Genomic DNA, 23,229 nt, shown 5'->3' on the forward strand with positions numbered 1-23,229 from the left:
TAAATATGGAAATTTGCTGTAATATATATTGAGTAATAATTTTTGTAGGTAAATCTTATATGCATCAATTATCCACTTTTTTAATTAAGTAATCTAATTTATTAGTTAAGTAATCTACATAAAAATGGTATCGGTAGGTACATTTAATATGTAAAGCCATTTAACTTTTCATGTACCTGTAATATAACTGTCAAATGACATATGTCAAAGATTAGAGAAGTGTCGTCTTTCGTGTGTGGTGTTTCGGTCTGACGAAAGTACCCATCAATTTATATTGCGAAGTCGTACAAAACGTCGAAGTTTTTTGACCCCAACTTTTATTTTGATTTTATGTAGTTTTATATTATATTTCAATAGTTCTTCATATTAATACATTAGTTGTACAGGACGGTGTTGTGATATCAAATTTTAATCAACAATGTCTGGCAAGGGCACAGCAATTTCGAAACAACAAAACATTTTAGATCCAAATATAAAAGATTCTCAAGAACTGCAATCTGTAGATGATGATAGTGCTAAATCTTGCTGGGTATGTTTTGCCACGGAAGCAGATGATAGGCTAGCTGCTTGGGTTCAGCCTTGCAAATGCATTGGCACTACCAAATGGGTAAGTTCTAAATGTCAGGTTTTTTGCAATCCTTAGAATATATTTTAGCTAAGTTATAATTGACATAGAATTTTCAAATAAAAAATAATGCATTGATAAAAATACAATATATAAATAAATGTCATTGCTATAATTACCACAAGTAGTACTTAAACTTATCAATTTTGTTTTGTCAGTATTTATATAACTGATAAACAGTTTAAATATTATTAATGTTATATTTATTGTAATTATTATTTTGTTTTTATATAATATTTTTTTCTTTATGCATATTTCTTATATGTAAGCTATAAAAATATATTATTTATAAGTTAATTATAAATTCATACATTATCTTATTTCTTATTATATTATCTTTATCAGAAATATGTTTAATGTAAATAAGATAATCAAATATTAGCTGCTTCACAATAATTGATATCATATTGCCAAAATACTCTGCACTGAGTAAGTACTGATTTCTTTTATATAAAAAAACAGCTTAACTTTTTTCCTGCATAGCAGAGTAGACTCTATATTTTTTCCAATGTGTGTTAGTTTCTTAAAACACTTATTAGTTATTATATTTTATATATGTCAGATTAGTATGCAATATTGCGTCAATGTTTCCATTCTTAACAAAGAAGAAAGAACCAAATCTTTGATAACTATCATTATTTATATTTTTTGAAGCTTTAGTCATGTAGAGATCAATGGATGTACATAAATTACTGAACCTTTTTATCATACTAATTAATCACAGTTGACAGCCCTTTGTGACATTCACTATCTAACTATCATTTCAGTTCAGTTTTTCATTTTTGGTATTTTGTATGTGCCTGCCTACCTTAGTAAAGTAAGAAAAAATCTTTCTCTGCTTACTTCTAGCTCCATATTGGTATAGAAAATAGATTAAAACTATATTTTCACTAGGGACATCACAGATATAGTGAATTTGGATATGAATATATGATGAGTGCTATTTTGGATATCCAATAGTTTTGGTTACAGTCATAGATCTCCATAAAATTCCTAGTTTTGAGCATATACATGTATAGTCTATTTCTGAAACAAAAATTGCATTCCAGGTTCACCAAAGTTGCCTCCAGCGGTGGGTAGATGAGAAACAACGTGGAAATATAAGCCGAAAAGTTCTTTGCCCTCAATGTAAGGCTGAATACATATTAGTTTTTCCTTCAATGGGGGCATTTGTGGCCTTGTTAGATGCGTTAGAAGAAATCACACATAAAATAAGCCCTTTCATTGCGGGTGGAGTGCTGCTAGGATCTATATACTGGATTGCAATCACTTATGGAGCAGTTACTGTGATGCAGGTATGAACTAAAGTAGTTTATTAGTTATCTTTTGAATATGTATTTTAAAATTATATAGTTATGAAAAAAAATATATATTTAAAAAAATATGAGCAAATGCATTGAATAGCAGTATTTATTTATACCATTTATTGGTACTTTTTTACATAGCAGTAGCATAGTAGCTATAAATACTTGCCGCTTTGGACTAAGGGAAATTAGCTGTTAATTTATCAAAATAAAGACACATGCTATGTGGTAAGATAGGTTAAAAAGCTGGCCAGCTACTTACTTATAAATTATAATATATTATCATCTGAATGCATGAATTTTTGCACATTTGTTTATAACAACAATTTAATTCAAACGGTTATTGATATAAATATTTTTCTAGACCTAGCTTATACCTAAAACAAGTGAAATTTAAAGTTTGAATTCTCTCCCGAGTGAACACAGGAGTGGCATCCATATACAATGTGAAGTTAATTTTGCTTTAATATAAGTAATATATTATTTGATATTTCATCAGCCTCTATTTCAACGTAGGCCTCCCTCATCAAGCGCCAACCATTATTACCGCCATTATTTGATATTACTTAGTTTTTATTTTTAACGTGTTTTGTGTGGTTTTCTACATATCCATATGAAATTACAAACTTGCTGAACATTTGTTAATAAGCATTATGTAATTAGATCTTAGTTTAGGAAATAAATGCTTTAATTGACTGTGTTAGTTCTGTATACAGCCCATACAATGACAGGAAGCTAGGATTAATTTAGTAATTGCGAAATATATCTTTCGTTTGTTTTATTTACATAGCTTCTTCTTGCAGTGTTTAAAACGTAATAGTGGTAAGTTTCATGGTAATTATATTCATTTGCATTTAATCTATCCATTTGACTATAATCACTGGTAGGTACCAGCGGTTATAGTCGAACTTATTCTATTTTCTCATATTCTATTGAAAATGTTTGATATTTCATTTGATAAATGATAGAACATTAAAATAATATGGTAATACTTTAGAATAACGATTAGAAAAAATGTTAATGATTATTTAATTTCATAATGAAATTCTTTATTGACATAGATTTTTTAATATTTGAATAAAATATAAAAGACTTCACGATGTATCGTACCTGCACGTAGCAGGCAAAAGTAGGCAAAAGGGAACCTGGGAACTTAGTGTTAAGACACTTCCGTTCCCCACTGTCAAGTTCTGAAGGCATTGCTCATTTAGCGTCGAAGCTAATGCATTTGTTTTTAAATTATTAACAAATTGATAAACTAATAAAAAATAAATAATCGCTATATTAATTTTCGTACGCTATTAACACCAATTTATTAATCTGGGCTGTATTAAGTACATCAGCTGATATTTTTTTATCAACTATCAAATTAAATATACCTATTGACTCAAAGTAGGTTACTAACTAATGATTATTGGAACATAATAGCAATTAACTTAGACAATTATTTACACGAGAATTTCTATGTAAAATGCGTGTGGTATAATGCAATCTAGGGAAAAGATTACATCAGGCTCTTTAAAGCATGGCAGCGTAGACAGATAGAGCTTAATGTTAAGAGTTAAGACACTTCGTTCCCCAATTTCAGCCAAATTTTTGAGATATTGCATGTTGAGTGACAAAACTTTTCAGACAGTTGTTTTTATTTTAGAATCAAAGTCTATACATATATGTATAATACGATAAAAACATCAAAACACACGATTGAAATTTGTAATTTTGCCTATAGTCGGGACCTAAATTGGCCCCACATTAAACAAGATATTATGCATTTAATGAATTATGTTTATTTTTTTAATAGTATGCAATGTGTCTGTGAGAAAAATATATATTAGTTCGAAAACTATACCAAGGGAGGATTTAAAGTATTCAGTATTTTACTTTTATTGGTTATTTGAAGAAAATGTATTATAGATTACGGAATTATTATTTTACTATATATATCAAAGACATCTTCATGAAATATTTATAATGATGTTAAGTATTAAAATGTTCACGTTTAAAATTTTAAATGATTTATTTAAGTAATGAATATTCGTAAATTCATGGCCGTCTGTGTATTTTCATTTCAACACATTATGACAGGCAAAGTAATTCTACGTTTTCTCAAGTCATTGCAATTTGTTATGGTTTATCTTAAAAAGCGTATAATTAGGTATATGTATGGGCGTATCTAGCGGTATTTTCCAAAGAGGAGCTGGGCTGTCTTTAGTTTTTTGATCAGGTGACAAAATCAAATTTTTAGGCATATTTCATTATAAATGAATAGTTTATGCAATCGAAACAAAATAAGTTTTCTTGTCTTAGTCGTTTTATAAGTTACATCAATCAGAATTAGAATTCGCTACAATGGGCTCTTGTCCATTAAATGGAGTATTAAAAAATCATTATCTTAGGAAATTTATTAACTGTGTTAAAATAATATTTTTGCGATTTATTTTGCGTGCGTCTGCTTAAATTTGTTTGATCGATAACGTTCACTAATGATAAGCTAATTAGAGTAATTTCCAACTAGAACGATGACCGTTCGAAATGTTTTTTCAGTAGATACACGCCTTAAGTTATTATTAAATAATATATTGTCACTTTATCACAACAATCAAAAACGAAAACTGGACCAAAAATATCCATTGTTATTATAATCTGACATCTACATAGTTTACACTATAATACGTTCAATTGATTAATAAACGCTATTTTATTTCAATTCCAGGTAGTCGGTCATAGAGAGGGCTTAGAAATGATGGAATCAGCGGATCCACTGGTACTTTTGGTACTACTGCCAACGATACCAGTGACGCTTATCAGTGCAAAAATGTACAACTGGGAGGATTCAGTACTTCTGTTCCTGAGGAAATACTGCGCGAAAATACCAGCTCTCTCTTATATACTGCCGTTTGGAAGGTTAGTTTTTGAAATTGCTTTCGATTGGTTGTATGGTTATTGTCTTAAATAATATTTTATTACAAGAGTTTTTATATGTATATCAGAAAACACCGTATGTAGAATACGTTTTAAGGTCACTAATAATTGTTTTTAATAATAATCGAAAATTAACAATTTAATTTGTTTTGGTGATTTGTATGCAACTGACACGCTTGAAATTCTAAAGAATTGAACTAATTTGTGAACATGTTTATTTGCATGTTCTATAATTGTAAAAGAAAAAAAAAACTTTAGTGAACTGGTGGTAAATTATATGACGTTCAAAAAATTAAGCTTGTAACTTCTTATTTTGAATATAAATATTTTATTTTTAATTTAAATTTTGATACGTTTAGAAAAATAATGAGGACAAGTTTTTTCATAACAAAATTGATTAATAGAAGTTATCAAATCAATAGTCATGCTGTGAAAGTGTTTGTAAAACAATGAAACGGTCGTTTACAACACAAAACTGTTTTGTCGCACGTTTTTGTTGCATTTCCGACATCGCTTATTGTCGCTACAATATACGAATGGAAAATGGTTCAATACGTCTTATATACTTTGAAAAGAATAGTTATGTTATTATGTATTGTGGCTTTTATTATTATATTTTAATATTTTAACACCGTTCTGCACTGCACGGCCCAATTAGACAAGAGATAACTGAGACATTGCGTGATGAGCAGCGAAATTCAACGCCGTGGCTTTGTCTTGTTACCAGTGCGGAGAAATAAAAACAATTCATTCCCCTTATTGGGAATCGAACCCAACGATGACATAGTGAACCGAGCGCCGCTGACCTCAATTAGAAGAAGTTTCATGTCTTTATAAGAATTTAAATTAATCATATTATTTTATTTTGCAGCGTGGAAGGTGACAGGAGTGCCATAATGCCGGGTCAAAATAATAATAACAACACGAACAGGCACGCTCATCTATCTCCCACCAGAATATTTTGCTCAGCCCTACTTTTGCCCACAATTTCCACATTAATTGGAAAATTATTCTTCAGATCGATACAAAATAATCTACACAGAACCATTTTAGGTGGTCTCACATATATAACAATCAAGGGAGCCCTAAAGATATATCACAAGCAAATGCTTTATATCAGACATTCGAGTAGAATAATTCTGGACTATACAGAGTCTAATCTAAAACTGTACAGAAATTCAATGCCCCCTAATAATGCTGATACAGTATCGAGTAATAATGATTCTGAGCAACTAATATAAACGATTTTAAATCGATTTTTTTATATTGAATGTAATCTGTACTGCGGTACATACATAGGTATGTGATAACATGATTGACTGTTTTTTTTAAATTAAAGTTTTAAGGTCAATTTAAAATATTCTAGTATATTTATAGTGACGATATTTGTAATGGCAACTTTTGTGGCAAGTTTTGGAAGTAAATTACAACTTTGTAAATAAGTTTTTAGTTAATTGATTTATTTATGTTTTTTTGTGATATTATGTATGGTTTCAAATTTTAAATTAGCTAATTATACTGAATTGAAATTGAGCTTTTTATTGAAATTCAACATAAAATATAATTTTAATGCATTTATTTTTTATATGTCTTACTGTCATCAGAATCTTGCCTTATAATTTGAATATCATATCAGGTTAATAACTCTGTACATTACAATATATTATACGTTATCGTAAAATAACAAATGCCAACTGTTTTATTAATCCTTCACATAAAGTATATATAGAAACACAAATTAATAAATACATTATTTTAAGATGTTATGTAATAAAATGGTTTTTAAATTAATTTTGTTCTATTAATGCATACAACTTAATATATATAAGGTATATGTAGCCTCAACACTATTTTTATTAAAAAAATACATATTCATAAATTCTGCATTAGAAAAAAGAAGATAAAATATGCATTTATAAATGGCCATTCCCTAATAAGCATCTCGAAACTGGTGAGTTTAGTTTGCACCTTATCTTTTTAATAAAAGTTGTGTTGGGCTAGACATACTCATATAGTTTTATGCATTAATAAATAAAGAACAAAATATATTTAAATACCTGCACTATAAATAATTCCCTAATATTCTACATACATGGTCTTTATTACCTCTCATTTCCATGTTTATAAGATGAAATTCTATAGCCATAATACGTTTATAAAAAATCTAGATACAGTTAAAAAAATAATAAATAAATATATATGAAATTTTAAATTAAATAAATATGTAAATGTCTTAAATTGTCCTTATCAATGTCTAAATTATAATAGAACGAATGTTAGAAATATATAGCAAATTTTCGTTTGCCTATTTTATTGTGATTTTGCATTCATGAAGTCAATTTTAATACAAGACCTTAGCAGAAATATGACACCCCTATCCGAACTACCGTGTCTAACTCGCGAGTCTTTACCCCGTCTCGTGAACTCCCACTTTCGTGAACTTGTTTCGACTATTTATAGTGTGGCCGCCCTGAATTGACCGTGCTGTACTTTGAATGCATAAATTTTATCTATGTTTGGTTTTAGTTTGTACAGTTTAAACATTATATTTATTTGAATGCATTAGGTTCTATTATTTTCCTTATTTTATCTAATAAATATAAAAACCAAAAATTACTTATAAACATTAATGCAGTAATTTAAATCGTGTTAATTAGTGTTTTTATAAAAGAATAATATTTTTATAATTTAATTAAATAAAATTAAAATAAATGAATTTATATACAAACAAATAAAATTTAATTAAAAAATCCATTTATTTGTAAGTTTAATTATAATTAATATGAAATATATTTCATATCTTTGGATCTTTACAACACGGAAATGTTAAATTTTATGAATAAGCTGATTTTAAATAAGCTATTTTGTGTATTCTCCGGTAAGTTACTTCAGTTTTTTTTTTCTTTTTTTTTTTAATTTACGAGGTTGAATTAGGTAGTATATGAATAGACGAAACAGCCCAAACTACGCTATCACGAGACTAATACATTATTCCCGTGACAGTTGCACCAGCTATCAAAATTAAACAATATCATTAACCTTAAATTGATAATCTAAATCATTATCATAAAAGTTTTTATCATTGATAAGTGTATCTTATCATGCCAGGTAAATAGTGAGTGCAGTGTTAAACAATTTGCACATATGTAAAGGCGTCTTATCGGTAGCGAAAAGATTGCATTTAAACAACCTCATTAGTCGGTAACAATTGGACCAATTTTTTTTCCTTTCTTCCGTTTCTATACTCTAGTATTGTGGGTTTGGAATAAGAGAGGCTGTGATCGTTCGAAAACGTAAAAAGGTAAGTTTTTAAAGTCTTATATTTTTAAATTACCTATATAAAATGTAAAGTCAAATTGTGGTTCAATTGTGGAAATCTAATTAAATCCGATGATTTTCATTAAAAATTTTCTTCGGGACGTACTACGTGGAAAACAGAGTGATTTAGTGTCTATATAGCAGGTACATAGATTTACCTCAATCGGCAAATGCGTGATATAATATTAGAATCTTAATTAATGTTATGTAATTGTTAGTGCATTAGGTTGATTGCAGTTGGATGTTTATCTAACTAAAACAATAGATAAGTGATACCTTATGTAAATTTAACACCTATTGTATAGATAGGAGGAGTGTAGGTTTCATTTTACATGTCATCGAAATCGAATCTACAACCAACGGTTGGTGTCAAGGTTTAAAATTCTAAGTAGAAAGAACAAAAAAGTTATTATAATTAGATTCGTAGCAACCAAATCAAAATAATCATTATTGTAAAGGATTCATACAAACTATTATTGTTATAGATAAAATATGATGGCTCGATAACAACTAGTAGATAATACAAATAATAACATGGCTAAGTTCATAAAGTCCATCTTCCACCCGAGCGAGCGACGCAAGTCGAGATATGAAGAGGGTGAGGAAGACAAAGCTGTTGCACCGCCTTTAGATGGCAGGAGGAAGCTATCCATATCCAGATCTGGTAGAATGAGACAAGCTAATAAGAAACGTCACTCGTTGTCTCTAGAATTGTATAATCAAGTAAGTACTTCGAACCTACAGGTTGTTTCTATATAATCTTGATGAAGCCTCAGAAATATGTAATTATTACTTAAATTAGGCATCTAAATACGATGTAGATGTAAACTAATATTACTAAGGAATTTATTTAGAACTAGCGGCCCGCCCACGGCTTCGCCTGCGTGAACTACGTTATTATTAATTTCTATCTCCATGAGTACCTACGTCCTATAAGTGACGTCCATGCAAGATTTGAGACTCGCATTTGTTTACTACAACGACGAAATTTTATACAAACTTTCAACCCCAAAAACAACCCCTTAGAAATCGAATATTGCAAATTCCCGTCTTAGCGAGCACCTACGACCTATAAATAACTCCTATGCAAAATTTGAGATTCCTAGCCCATGTAGTTTCTGAGATTTCATGATGAGTGAGTGACCTTTCGATTTTATATATATATAAGATGTGGGAATAATTTTGTAAGTACCAGTTAGTTGAATGGTAAGAAGTAGATACTTTTAAGGGCTTTATCCTCGTATAGAGAACGTAGGCTTGTTTGTAATTCTTAAATTCTTATAAAAAATCAAATATATCGTTTGTAAAAAATTTTGGTCTCTGCTTAATAAATAGCACTAATAAAACTCTTCGTAAATGCTAAAGTCTAGACAGATAATTATAATCAAGTCCATAATAATATTCTAATTGAGATTAGCAATAATCTAGCGCAATCTCTTATTAATTTAATAAGATTAAAAATTGTTTGTCATATTTTTTTTTTTTAATGTTTTTAAATGGATTATTGAGAACAAACGCAACGCAACAAGATGCGAAAGCGGAGTAGATAGTATCTACATATTTCGTAAAAAACATATTTTATGACGGAATACTTCTTTGAGGTCTATGGTTGGTGGTCTATATTTCTTTACGGAGTATATATTTAAATTAAAAGACTCTAAAGTAGCGGAACCCATCGCCACGCTCGTTCATCATTCCGTCAGGTAGTGATCGAACCCACAACCATCGCGTTTGTGATAAACGTATGCCACAAAAACGTTTCTAATAATTTAAAAGAAACAATTTTCCATTCAAAAATATTGTTTGCATTTCAGGAAATACAAATGCCTGAATTATCTAAGAACACTGAGTATCACACGAACCCAAAACAAACAATGACTGAAACTAAGCCGATGTCAAACTTGGAAAGAAGTCAAAGTACTGAGCTGAAATCTCCAGAAGAAGAAATTGATAGTGCATTTGAAATTATAGATAAGGTCGATATTTACAAATGATTTAGAATTGATCATCTTAGAACGTACTTATGTAAGTGCGTAATAGTTAAGTATGTCTTAATTTTAATATAAGTATCTTTGTATATTGTAAATAATATCATTCTCATTGGCTTACCTCTTTTGATTGAAAAGTTGTCGTTTTGTACTAATTAGTTAACTAATATACATAATATGTATTTTATTTATAATCTTTGTTGGTACTAATGAGGTAGGTATAATGAAGATTAAGATTACCTTAGGTAAGAATCAATTGTTTTAGGTAAGTGAAGGTTTAAATTTGCTCATAATCACAATATGACATATACATATGTTTAAATATTGTATTTATATTTTAAATTTGTTCTTTGCTATGCATAGATAATGTAATATATAGGTACATTGACTTAATACTAATTAACCAGTGTTATTATTTAAAAAGAGAAATATGCTAGACAGTAGGTGTCATTCCGTAGATATGAAAAATGAAAATCATTATTTCGAAAATAAATTATGAGTATTTTTTTGTATATCGGAAGCCGCAACTAATAGAGTATATATTTAAATGTTGTTTCTTAACACTATATATTACAACTGTTACGTCACAATTTTACTTACTATCTCTTATCAACGCTCATCCACAGTGATCTAAGCAGATGAAGGGTGTCAGTTTTATCGCTTTAGATTATTAGAAGAATCATATGTAAAATTATTATATCTAGAGTATATATTTTTTCTATTGTTTGATATATCAGCATATATAAAGTTAGCTATGATTATGAACCATATATTTCATTAGGTGCGTGACAGGTACCCATTTACCTAGAAACTGAGTTCTATAGTCTAAAAACAAACTAAATCTTGTATTTCTTGTTAATAACTTTAGGAAATTAAACAAAATATTAATTATCCGATTATTATCTGTTCCAAGAAAAAAATATATATTTCGATAAACATACTACTGATTTCATCACAGTATAAAAAGTTTCAGTAAATATGTATTTCATGTTTTTTTTTTTAAATCTAAAACGTAGATAACTTTGCAAATGCGTTTTGCCGCGAATCCACCATACATATCTTTGATTGCAATCATATTTCAAGATAACACTTTAATTAAATTATCATTTAGATATATATAAATAACAATAATCATTCAATTATCTTGTAAAAAATATTATATTTCAACTAAGATTAGGTATAGAGGCTTCCTTTTCTCTTTAACTAAAATAGGTCTTTAACAAAATCAGCCGAATTGTTATTCATTTTACGTCACTCATGTTTATTAGTAATTTAAAGTATTTTTTCTACTTTTTATTTAGATAATAATCTTAAGCTTATCAATTTGTAGTTTTATTTTTTACTTCTCTATAAGGTTATAATATATTTGTGTATTAAAGACTGATTTCACAAGTTGATATGATTTTTATTTATCTTCGTCGTTCTACACATTTTATTTTTCGATGACATTATGGTGCAGTTAGAATTTATTAGGTACAGTGATGGTTGTTGGTCCGAGACTCTGAGTCCTCTATAACGTGCGAGATACGAGATTAAAAACAATAAAATAATATAAATTAAAGATTAAAAGTGGCTTATAGTAAAAAAATTAAATACATTTTAAGCAAGAAGAGGTGTTAAGGTGCTTTGACGCAAGTTATTTTTTTATTTATATTACAAATAAATGTAACTTTTAAGTTTTACCTATAATTAGCAGCAAAATCGATGCATCAATACTCGTATCTTTTGATTGCGTTGACTTAAAGAGCCTGATTTCATTTGTTTCAATATTTCATACTAATTTCGGCTTGGTACCTCCACGCAAATTTATTCCTAACAGACGGCCTAGAAATGGGTTCTATAAAGGATCCTTTTTTACCTTTTGAGATACGGAACCCTAAAAAGAAATAAATTGTGTATAATTTACTGTTTATTGTATTATTACTTTTGTATCAGTAATCGATTACAATCTATTGATATTATCAATTATTACTTCGTATTTATTATTCTTTACGATATAATTTAGCCGAAAAATCAATCATTTCATAATATTTTAAGTGTATTTCATACAATTATAACCCTATACCTAAATGTGTGAAAAGATAAGTACATTATACACTTACATAATAAGTAAACAATGCTCTCAAAAAATGTAAAATAATAATATATTAAGTGTGTATTCTTAATCAAAATATTATTATACCTAGAATGCTCGACTCAGGGGCATCACGCGCAGGTGTGCGATTGTAAACGAGACGGGTGTCGTAGGCTTGTGGGTTAGAATCCCACTCGCGGTAATAGATGAAATAATTAATATTTTCATTTCCTCGATCTGGTAAGAAGGCAAAGCGCGGCGTTGAGTTCCTTGCACTTCATAATTTTTTTTATTATAGTTGTTATTATTGGTTTATTTACAGATTTTAAATAGATGTGAATCATTAATGGACTATATGCTATAGTTTCATCTTCTTCTTTTTGGGCTTGATAGGCAGGGGGCCGGCGGTTTTGAAAACAGTACTGTAAGTAACACAAAAACAATTGTAATTTTCAAATATAATAGATGAAATTAATTGTACATAAGGGAAATATTTTAAAATAGATAGAACAATAATATTGCTCTTTTATTTCAGTTAAAAAAATTCGACATTTTTATGCAGAGATAGTAAAATTGTTATAATAGAAAAAGTAATGCAAAAATTTAATAGTTTAAACACATTATTAACATAAAAAAGGTATCATAGTTCACTTACTGGCAAGTGGTACAAATCGGGCTGAACTTGCAAAATACTGAAACAAATACATATAATAAATTTTTTTATTGTTAAATTAAAAATTAATGTCATTCATTGATGACTTAGTCTATTTATTTGCTATAGATTTTTTTTAGCTTCAAGGTGTATCCCATATAGTGAGTAGAGGAACCTAGTGTTAAGACACTGTCTCACATTGTTTTGACACATTGCGTGTTGAATGTCAGAACTTAACGCCACGCTTTCGGTATCAAGATACCAGAGCAAAGAAATGAAAATATTAAATATTCCACTTTCAAATGGGAATAAAACCCACAACCTTCGCGTTTACAGTTACACACTGCGCCAAGACAACCTTTATATACTTTCCATATATAGACTATAAAACAATTATTTAAACTCACCACTAAGACAAACAGAGCACACATATCCAATAGTAAGTAATTCTCTGTGACAGAAACAAGCAGCTCTATAATCGACACGACCGCGCCCCGGTAACACTAATTCTCGCCTTTCACATGCTTCTGGTAGGAACACCCACTGAAAAATAAAATAAAAATAAATTATATTAAAACTAGCGACTAACGACTAGCTTTATGTTATTGTTATATTATTGGAAAATTGTACAAAATGTTTATATAAATTGTACAATTTTCTTTAAGTTTAATTCTTACCAAAAGATACTGTAAAAGTCCTTCTAGAGAGGGCACTTTCAAGTAGAGGCCACCAGTTATGTCACAACCTTGTTGTAACAAACTTAAGTGTTTATCTAAGGAGCACACATCTAATAATACTTGCTGTTTCTGAAATAAAATTAACAAACAAGATAATAATAAATACAATTAGAATTTCTAAATATTTATATTATACATATATATTTTAATGACTAAGTGTTATGTTAGCTTATTATTAGCATTTATAATGTCAAAATATATACTCACTTGTGCTGTAAAGAACACATTCATATAGTTAATATATTGAGCGGCAGTGTCTGAACTACCTGTCACCACCAGTATACGGTTGCTCATACGAAGACCTGGTGGTGTTTCACGACGTATCTATAAAATTGTAAGAACAAAAATATAAGTAAAATAATGTTTTAAATTTATCTTATATATATATAAGCAGGCATAGGCCAAGGGAACCTAGTGTTCACTCCATGTTACAATCCGTTCTGATCTCAAACTCAAGACACTGTTGTGACTGGCTTAACTTGATATCGCACTATGACAACCAGAGCAGAGAAATGAAAATAATTAATTCAACTGACTGGAGATTGAACCCACAGTCAATAGAAATTTCTCGTTTAAAATCAACAGAGGAATGAAATATGTTAATATTTCTATAACTCAATAAAGCATTCAACTACTAGGCTTATCTCTTCTCTACTATAGGCAGGTTTCACTATGCTTACTCCACTACATGCAGGTTAAACATAACTATAAAAACATTGTTAAAATTTATACACTGTAACAAAGATGTAATATAAAAACTTACCCTAGAAATATAACAAAGTGCCATAGCCATAGCACCGGCTAAAAGAGATTCACCAGGTCTTTCTTCTTGAGGTTGACTCTTTATGAGATTTACTAGTCTAAAATAAATGAAAGATTACATAATAAACTGTTTCTCACTTTGTCTTAATAACAATAAAAAATTTTACCTCTTTTGTAAGAAATTATTACTAGAGACAGATAAACATTTGAGCATAAAGAACAAAAAATGTACTTGCCTCATTTTTACAGTTTTTTCAACCAAAGTAAATAGTTCATATTGACCATCTATTTGTCTGACATCCAAAGGTTTTCCAGGAGAAGGGTATAAGTATTCACTAATAAAATATGTAGTGTATATTACTAATCAAATATATTAATTCAAGAATAAATTAAAATGTAAACAATTTCAGCGAACCTTTTATGAAAATGGCAGCCAATTATTGCCAATTGATTTCTAGATTTTTGCATCAAGTGTGAATTAGCAAATGCTATAACTGCATCCAAGCAGTTGGTAAGTATCTTGGGGTCTTCTACAATGTACCGCTGGTTTGGATTTGTGTCTACTATGATGACTAAAAGACTGCTGTCTGAGGGTGCTGAATAACCATAAATATATTGTTACATTAATTAATACTGAAAATACATATATGTTCCGTTAGGAAATAGTCGGCAATCTATTCCTCCTCCGGCATCCTCATTTACGGAGGTTATAATTACTTACCATCATCGTCCGCCATAATTATAGAAATTGAAATATAATCCTAATTATTAAGTAATATGGTATCTAAAATATAATTTAAATATGAAGAAGTTTCAAATTTCAGTTTTGTTATTAAATAATTCGGACGATTATAGAACATAAACACTGTTCACAGATAAGAAATATCGATGATACATATTAAAATGTCAACATAGTAAATCGATGTTGGAAGATGGTATTTAAATCATTCGGTCTATTTATTATTTAATATTTACTGAACAAATATAAATTATTTGGCCATAAAAGCATATTTTTTTTTATTTTGGAGTCAGTCGTGGCGCAGGTGCACAAGTCAGTGACATGACTATAGACGCAGCTGGTTGTGTTCGATTTCCAATTGAGAAAATTAAATATAAGTATATTTAAATTTATATTTTCATTTCTTTGCTCTGGTGTGGCAAAAAACAAGCGCGACGTTGAGTTCCGCCTCTCAATATGCACTGAGGATAATAATAAATAAATAATAGTTAATCTAATCTAACTTCACGCTGTATCCCTAACGGAGTAGTCAGAGTCAACGGAGCGCCAAATCCTACGGTCTCTACATACTTCTTTCGCCTCGTCCACTGTGTTGAACGTCTTCATACATGCCCTCCGGGGGATCCTCATGATTATTACGTGACCTTCCTGCAATATCTTTGCTACTATATTTTCGAAGGTCAACCGAGGTCTCCCCTACCTCTCTTACCGCTCACTTTTCCATCATAGATGTTTTTTGCCGTTCTTTCATCACTCATTTGTTGCAATGTAAAAAGGCTATAAAGTAAACTGTAATTATATATTAGACAGTGGATGAGGCGAAAGAGGTATGTAGAGACCGTAGCGTTTGGCGCTCCGTTCCTCCTGACTACCCCGCTAGGGATAATATGTATGTGCAATACATTAATTTATTTAATATATAATAAATAAATTATTGTTTTGCTATGAAAAAAAGCGTGAGGTGCTCTTTTAACAATCTAGTGCACCACATATACCATCCGACTCATCCATTTTTTTGGTATTAATTAGTAAATTAATTAATTGATTCAAATTAACGAACGTTACAAATATAAATTATATATTAAAACAGGAACGTAATTCAATGTATTAAGTAATTTAGTAATTTAAGCGGGCGAAGTCGCGAGCAGGTCGCTAGTTATTGTAATATAAATATGATTGTTTGTTTAACGACGTATCACAAAACTACAAACAATTTCAACTAATTACAACTACCGAGTTCGTAAGATATTATCAAAAGCAGCACGGGTCAGTCCTAATCTTCCAATGCTGATAGATTTGAGCTTCAACTTTATGTATTTATGTTATGACAGGGTTGTAGGTATCAATAAAATATTATTAATATTTTGTTAATAATTATTTGTAAATGTAATTTTCTGCCTTTCTGTACAATAAAAAAATAAATAGATAATTATAATTATTAGTTTTTACATAAAGAAAGAGTAAGTAATATAATTTATTAAATTATAGTTTAAGTGCTAGCCCTGGTCTTAAGTCTCGTTTGCGTGGGCAGGTATGCAAGGAATGTCCATTTGACAAATATGAATCTATGACACACTGACATCTGTCTACAAGTGGCTATCGAACTATTAATTATACGAATAAATTCTTGAAACGCTTTCGATATGATATGATATGTAAATCTTCATTACGAATATGAATTACTGTCCGTTAAATTTATTATAAGGTTTAACCTTACAATAAATATGTACTTTTTTTATGTTGGCTAATTATTTTATTCTAGTACTAAAAGTTAATGATGAATCTTATCGATCTTAAAAGTGAAGTGTTTTCCATAGGTATTTAAGCGAATATCTATATATATAAAAGGACTTGTCCTCACTGACTAAGGTAAGACGCACGCACAGCCGTAACCGCTGTGCGTAGAAACGTGGAATTTGGACAAAAGTTTACTTTCGTAATCTGGACATCCACTAAGAAGTTGAAAAATTTTAACCCTAAAGGGGTGAAATAGGGGTTCAAACTTTGTATGGAAAAAAAAATAAATCGGCACCGATTTTTATAAAATTTGAAATTTAGATTTTTAAAAGTATTTAATTGAACACGTGTTTCATCGTTTTCTAGAATTCTCCCCCTAAGGGTGCAAATAAGGGGTTGAAAATTTGTATAGGTTTTTTTTAAATCATCACCAATTTTCATAAAATTTGAAATTCAGACTCTTAAACGTATATAATTAAACACATGTTTCATGGTTTTCCAGAATTCACCCCCTAAGGGTGCAAATAAGGGGTTGAAAGTTTGTATGGAGAAATCTTTAAATCGCTACTGATTTTTATAAAATTTGAAATTTAGACTCTTAAAAATATTTCATTGAACACATGTTTCGTGGTTTCTTAGAATTCACCCCTAAATACGCAAGCGAAGCTGCGCGCGTCCGCTAGTTAAATATAATTTCATCCTGGTAACTGGTAGGATTATAGACGCTTTAGTGTTTTTTTATGTTATAGGTATTTGAATTCTGGAGGAATTGCGTATTAAGTGGTAAAACGCCGCGTTCTACCTCGACACCAGAGCGAAAAATGGAAATATAAATTTAAATAAATATTATATTTCTTCAAGTGGGGATCGATCCCACATCCAGTCGTGTTTACAGCCACACACTTGTGCACCTACGCCACGACTGGCCTCCTTTATTACATGTACTTATCAATATTTTTTATAATATTGTTAGTTGATTTAACATTTGATGCAGACAATTAAAGTATATTAAGTAATAACTTGCTATAATAAATATTTACATTATCTAATTATCTGGTATCGCCATTATTGTCTGATCATTAGACACTAATTTAAGTGTTCCGTACTAAATTGGAACTGAGTTTTAATAACATCGAAAATATTAAGTCATAACTCATTACACAAAGGTACATAAATATTTTTTTTTCCAAAAAAACATTTCCATCGACTTACAAACCGCCTTATCAGTAAGACAGTAGCTTATTATTGGTTTGAAATTGTATTTCATCGCGATGAGGCTCCAAGATACGACACAAACTTATGTCATCTGTCAAAATACATGTTAACAGAAAGGGAGATGTGGACGAGAGATAGACCCCGAATAATATGGATTTGACAGTGCTACATGTCATTTTACGACATTGTTGGTACGGCTAATGACATGCACCATATAAATGTAGGTGGTCTGAATAGAAAAAACCTGTGTTTCTGTAAGAGGGTCATGAAATATACTTACTTGCATACTGCAGGTATATTAATTATAATATTTCTTATACGGGTAATAAATTTTAATTCGTTGTGTGGTATGTTTGTACAAGTATGAATAATGAGTTTCATATATTTTTTGTTTAATTATAATATGTATGAAGTAACTAAAAACTATACTTTAGTCAGTAACTATTAAATTAGTTAAGCGAAATATTTAAATATCTCTGCGATGAAATTTTAATTTATTAGTGAGTAGAATGAAATAAAAAGATGTAAAAATTGATTGATAGATTTACGGATGTAAAAATTGTATTTTTCAAATATCATCGCATCCTCTCATTATTTATTATATCACTCAATTATAATAAAGAAATCAGCAATTACATATACATTATTATAGACAATGTATAAGTAGTATGAACTATGGGTAATAAAAACATACTGAAGTTACGTCAGTCAATTTTCAATCAAGTTTCTGAAGCCTGAGCTTTACAGGTAATTTCAAAGTACGAATATAATTAACAGTTCGCGGCCTATCAGTTTAATAAACACGGTTGGTAATTGAATGAGGTTTTACGAGAACATTGTTTACAAGAAACACTTCGTGCCAGAGGGCAGCGACGGTGCATTAGTGCGCGCTTTCGAAAACCGAACTGGGAAAAAGAAAAAGGCGGGAACGAAATAATTATGCACGTTCCGTTTCGTAATGGCGTCGCGCTACCGTTTCGCTTTAATAGCTCGCTTGTTCTCAGAATTTAATTATGCTCACAGCGCTCAGATTAGCTGCCCGCGATCTCTGTTAATAGCCCTAATAAACGATGACGCTCGACTTTTACAGGCTTTACTTTTAAATATTACTTAAGCACCAAGCTGCTTTCATTATGTATTGAAAAATAAGAAATATTATGTTTTCTTCGTAAGTGTATTTTAAACTTTATCGACAAAGCTTCACTGATGGTTACGATTTCTAGTCATCGTATACGCAGTATTAATATTAATAATTCAATAACGAGTTTCCAAAAACAAATTGTCTAAACGATAAGATGTCTGACGCAAACAAAACAAGACCGATCCACCTTAATAAGAACCGGGGACCGAGATGAACACAAAAGAAAAAGATAACGGCCTATTGTTTTTTATCATGTTGTCAATATCACGCGGCCAAATTTTCTATATTGGAATGCCACGATTCGCCAATAAGAAGCGGGGAAGAATTGATTTATTGTCCAATTAGCGTCGGTCAGGTGTGCCAACTGCCAAGATAGCATCAGGCCGGCCAACCTAACTCGGTCGTAACTACTATTTCTTTGGGTGTTTTCCGTTTAAATGGCATATTGGAATCAAAAAAGGAACCTTTACACGGTGCTGCCAGCTTGCTCAGAGGTCAATTTACAATTCTGATCGTTCGCGGCCGAGGCCCGCTTAAGTGGAAATCGATTTGAATTAATTGTGCCTCAGCTTTTTACTGCGTAGGAACTTTAATTTGATAGGGATGGTTGGGTCCGTTACATATAAAACGAGCTCGAGGTTGCGTTCATTAATAAATATAATTAATGTATACTATTAATGTGTCATCACTTTACTGGTTGTGTGTTTTGAAAGATTTATGACATTTTTTATGGTGGTTGGGCTGTTTAAATCAATTTATTAATTGTGACGGACAGCGTGATATCAGTCGTAGGAAACAGGTGTTGTTAGTACTTAATATATCTTTAATTTTTTCTGTCACATTTATTTGTTTATATGTCAAATGGCTGAATTACGTCGTATCGGCGAAGTTAAAAGAGCTTAAAGCTGTATGGGCCGTCACACCTTTGTTTTTAATGTCAATTTTAGTTTATTTTTAGCAGTAATTAATGTGACTGCGAAACGGTGAGCAAAGATTCGTAACTCGATAATATAGTAAATGGATTTTGGCAATATTTCAATTTTATTAATGTCTAATTAATCTTTGTTCAAATTTATCATTGATTACCTTACTAGTATAATATATTTTATTAGTATAATATATTTTTTTCTATTTGAAACATTGTAGTAATTGTTTACAATTTATTTATGAAATATCTGAATAATGCCATTTATATAATTATTTTGTAAATAGAGGACGTATAGGGGCACAAGCGTAACGGTTCGGGGGAATGAAATTGAAATATCTCTTAACACTAGGTTCCCAGGTTCTCCTTTGCGTATTATATATACTATATGCGTAATCTTGTGTGTGAAAATCTTGTTTTTTTTTGGGGTGTACACAAAACATAAGGAAAATCACTTAATTTCACATGACAAATATTAGTTTGGCCGAATAATAATGTCACCGATCTATTAAGCAGCGTCGCTGTAATTGACTGAGAGGGTAGAGACCACAGATTGTATTACGTCGTTAATAGCATCTTTACGATTTCTCATGTTACTCAATCGGATGAATGGCCATCACTATTGTTTTAATTACAAGTTGTCATCTCAGTAGATATATAAAAAATATTGGTATAATATTTTATTATGCGTTTAATAGTTTAAGTACAAGTTTTACTTTTTTTCCGCGCTAGAGGGTAAGTAGAGTGAACCTAGTGTCAAGTTTGTTCGCCAATTACCGCTCATATTTGAGACATTGTGTGTTTAGTGACGGAACTTAACGCCACGCTTTGAATAACAACAGCGTAGTAAATCGTATAGTTAACTTCCTTTACCTTTGAAGGTCATTTTTAATTAATATTTGCGTGATAAATACAAAGTAAAATTCTAATTTTTATAAGAAAATAAATAATCATGACACCTAATAGCTACAAAAAACTTCCTTTGTCGCGAAAAAAAATATCTATTCAATTATCCTATTATATGAAATATACAATATACATATCTTTTACATTGTATCCTCAATGTAAGCAGTTTAATTATGTGAATTAAACTGCTTTTTTTTGCGAAGCTTTTTTTTGTGCAGCTTTTATATATTACATTTTTGTTATCTATACTTATAATACGCACTGGCATAAACTTGTGACTAAACGCGATAGGTTCGATTCCCACTCGAGGACATAAAATAATTAATATTTTCATTTCTGCATTCTGGTATTGAGTCAAAGCCACGGCGTTAAGCTCCGCCACTCAACACGCAATGCCAACACTGAAATCGGCGGAAAGTGGGGAGAAGTGTTTTTACACGAGGCTCCCCCTGCCTACCCTGCTACATACGGGATACAGCGTGAAACTGAAATATAACATAATGAACTGAGTGTCTTATAATATAGGATCCCACTGCCTATCCCGCTATATGCCCGAAAAAAAATGTTTGAAAAAATTAAACTAACTAGAAAAATAAATGCCCGCAAACAAACTAATTGAAAAAAATTTAATTGTGCAAATATTATTTAACGTAATTAAATCCAAATATTTTTCTAAATAAACCTATTTTTTAATGGTAATAAATTATTTTTAATGAGCAGCGCGTTGTGTTTTGTCGTCATAAATGTTAGAACGTGTCTACTAAATTATAGTTTCTATTTTATTACTTTGTCAAAGGGACACAGTACGTAGTGTTTGTATATCACTTATTTGCCATATCAATATTTATTTCATTTTACGCTAGGTATCTAAATTTTATAAGACAGAAGGTGTGTCATATATATTTTTCTAAATAGAATATGAATCTATGACCACCACAATCAACTACGACGAGAGAATGATTTAGAAAAGATATAATAATAAATAGACTTATAAAAGTTGACAAACTTAACTTTGCGGGCGTATGCACTCATTTTGTGTGAAAATAACTGCAAATAAAAGTTTTCTGTGAAATATGTATTTATATTTTGTAACTTTTTGGATTTTTTGTCTATTTGTATTGTCAGTTCTCCGTGCCCAATTTTGAGACTGTACATCCACGGGAAGTATCCTATAGCTTTGGTTGATAGTGCAGCTGATATTTTCTCTGCCTCAAAAGACTCTAGACCTACATATTTGAAATTAATTTCAGCTCGATATCTCCACACAATCTCGAGAAAAATAGTCTAGACAGACTGACATCAAAGTGATCCTATAAAGCATTCCGTTTTTCCTTTTCAGTACGGAGTAAGCTTTCAGTTTAGCTGCAAAGTTGCTGTCTGTCTACGTCAATATCCGGCGTCCAGGCAATTGATGCTATAGACGGAACCGTTATTGGATCACTCGATACTAGTATAGTGCCATAACTTTGCCTTTTAAAATAACTAGATGAACTACTGTAATAACATTTCAATGTGGAAAATATATTTTGTATACATTTTTTCGTCTTAACTCATAAAGGTGACTTGTTAGTAAGTTATTCCAAAATTTACTTGCTCAATGCAATTAGTTCTTAATTATATACAAACTAGTATATTTTTTTAATTTCTATCAATATCTAAGTATATTTTAAAAATACAAAAAAATAGAATTTATAGATATTTTACAGAGAAAAATCTTTACAAATTTATAATTATAGTTAATTTCATACAAAAATGAGTGCATACGTTTGCAAAGCTTGTCAACTTTTATAAATTGTACTTTTTGTTGGCATACGATTCTGAAATTGGTATGGAACCCTTCGTACGCAAGTTCGACTCGGTGATGTTGGTTAGTCGTTAACGGATAGTTCAATATTATCAATTTTAAAGTAAATATTAATATAATTAATGAAATAAAAAAGAACAAATTATAAGAACTTTTCCAAATAAATATTACAGAGTTTCTGTATAGAAGCTCATTAATAACACTGGTAGAAGCACTACAATGAGTTGAGAATTAAACAAAATTACAATTTGCCGTGCCCACTGCACTGCATTAAATTAGTTTGGCACGGGTTCCCAACACCCTGCGCCACTGCCATCTATTAAAAGTCCACCATCGCCGACAAAGACGGAGCACAACGCCTCCGCGCGCGGGAAAGAAAG

At 30.2% G+C, this 23,229-nt stretch overlaps 3 protein-coding genes across 3 annotated transcripts; 2 read left to right on the forward strand and 1 right to left on the reverse strand.

Annotated features, from left to right (window-relative positions):
• Window positions 1–200: 200 nt before the first annotated feature.
• On the forward strand, window positions 201–7,413 carry LOC146528366 (E3 ubiquitin-protein ligase MARCHF5). The gene is made up of 4 exons (XM_085203103.1): window positions 201–607; window positions 1,675–1,920; window positions 4,643–4,833; window positions 5,723–7,413. The coding sequence occupies exons 1-4, from the start codon at window positions 419–421 to the stop codon at window positions 6,090–6,092; spliced, it is 996 nt and encodes a 331-aa protein (XP_085059229.1). The 5' UTR covers window positions 201–418; the 3' UTR covers window positions 6,093–7,413.
• Window positions 7,414–8,703: 1,290 nt separating this feature from the next.
• LOC146528367 (uncharacterized) lies at window positions 8,704–11,372 on the forward strand. Its single transcript, XM_085203107.1, has 2 exons — window positions 8,704–8,892; window positions 9,984–11,372. The coding sequence occupies exons 1-2, from the start codon at window positions 8,704–8,706 to the stop codon at window positions 10,161–10,163; spliced, it is 369 nt and encodes a 122-aa protein (XP_085059233.1). The 3' UTR covers window positions 10,164–11,372.
• Window positions 11,373–12,048: 676 nt separating this feature from the next.
• Tfb4 (transcription factor B4) lies at window positions 12,049–15,276 on the reverse strand. The gene is made up of 9 exons (XM_085203105.1): window positions 15,104–15,276; window positions 14,798–14,978; window positions 14,619–14,717; window positions 14,384–14,480; window positions 13,828–13,944; window positions 13,561–13,689; window positions 13,291–13,426; window positions 12,887–12,923; window positions 12,049–12,653 (listed from the first exon to the last, which is right to left on the reverse strand). Exons 1-9 carry the CDS (start codon window positions 15,117–15,119, stop codon window positions 12,590–12,592), a joined length of 876 nt encoding a protein of 291 aa, XP_085059231.1. The 5' UTR covers window positions 15,120–15,276; the 3' UTR covers window positions 12,049–12,589.
• Between the last annotated feature and the right edge of the window lie 7,953 nt (window positions 15,277–23,229).

This window comes from Heliconius melpomene, chromosome 19, assembly GCF_056956725.1.
Source record: "Heliconius melpomene rosina isolate 202511_hmr_F chromosome 19, ASM5695672v1, whole genome shotgun sequence".
In the NCBI taxonomy this organism is placed as follows: Eukaryota; Metazoa; Arthropoda; class Insecta; order Lepidoptera; family Nymphalidae; genus Heliconius; species Heliconius melpomene.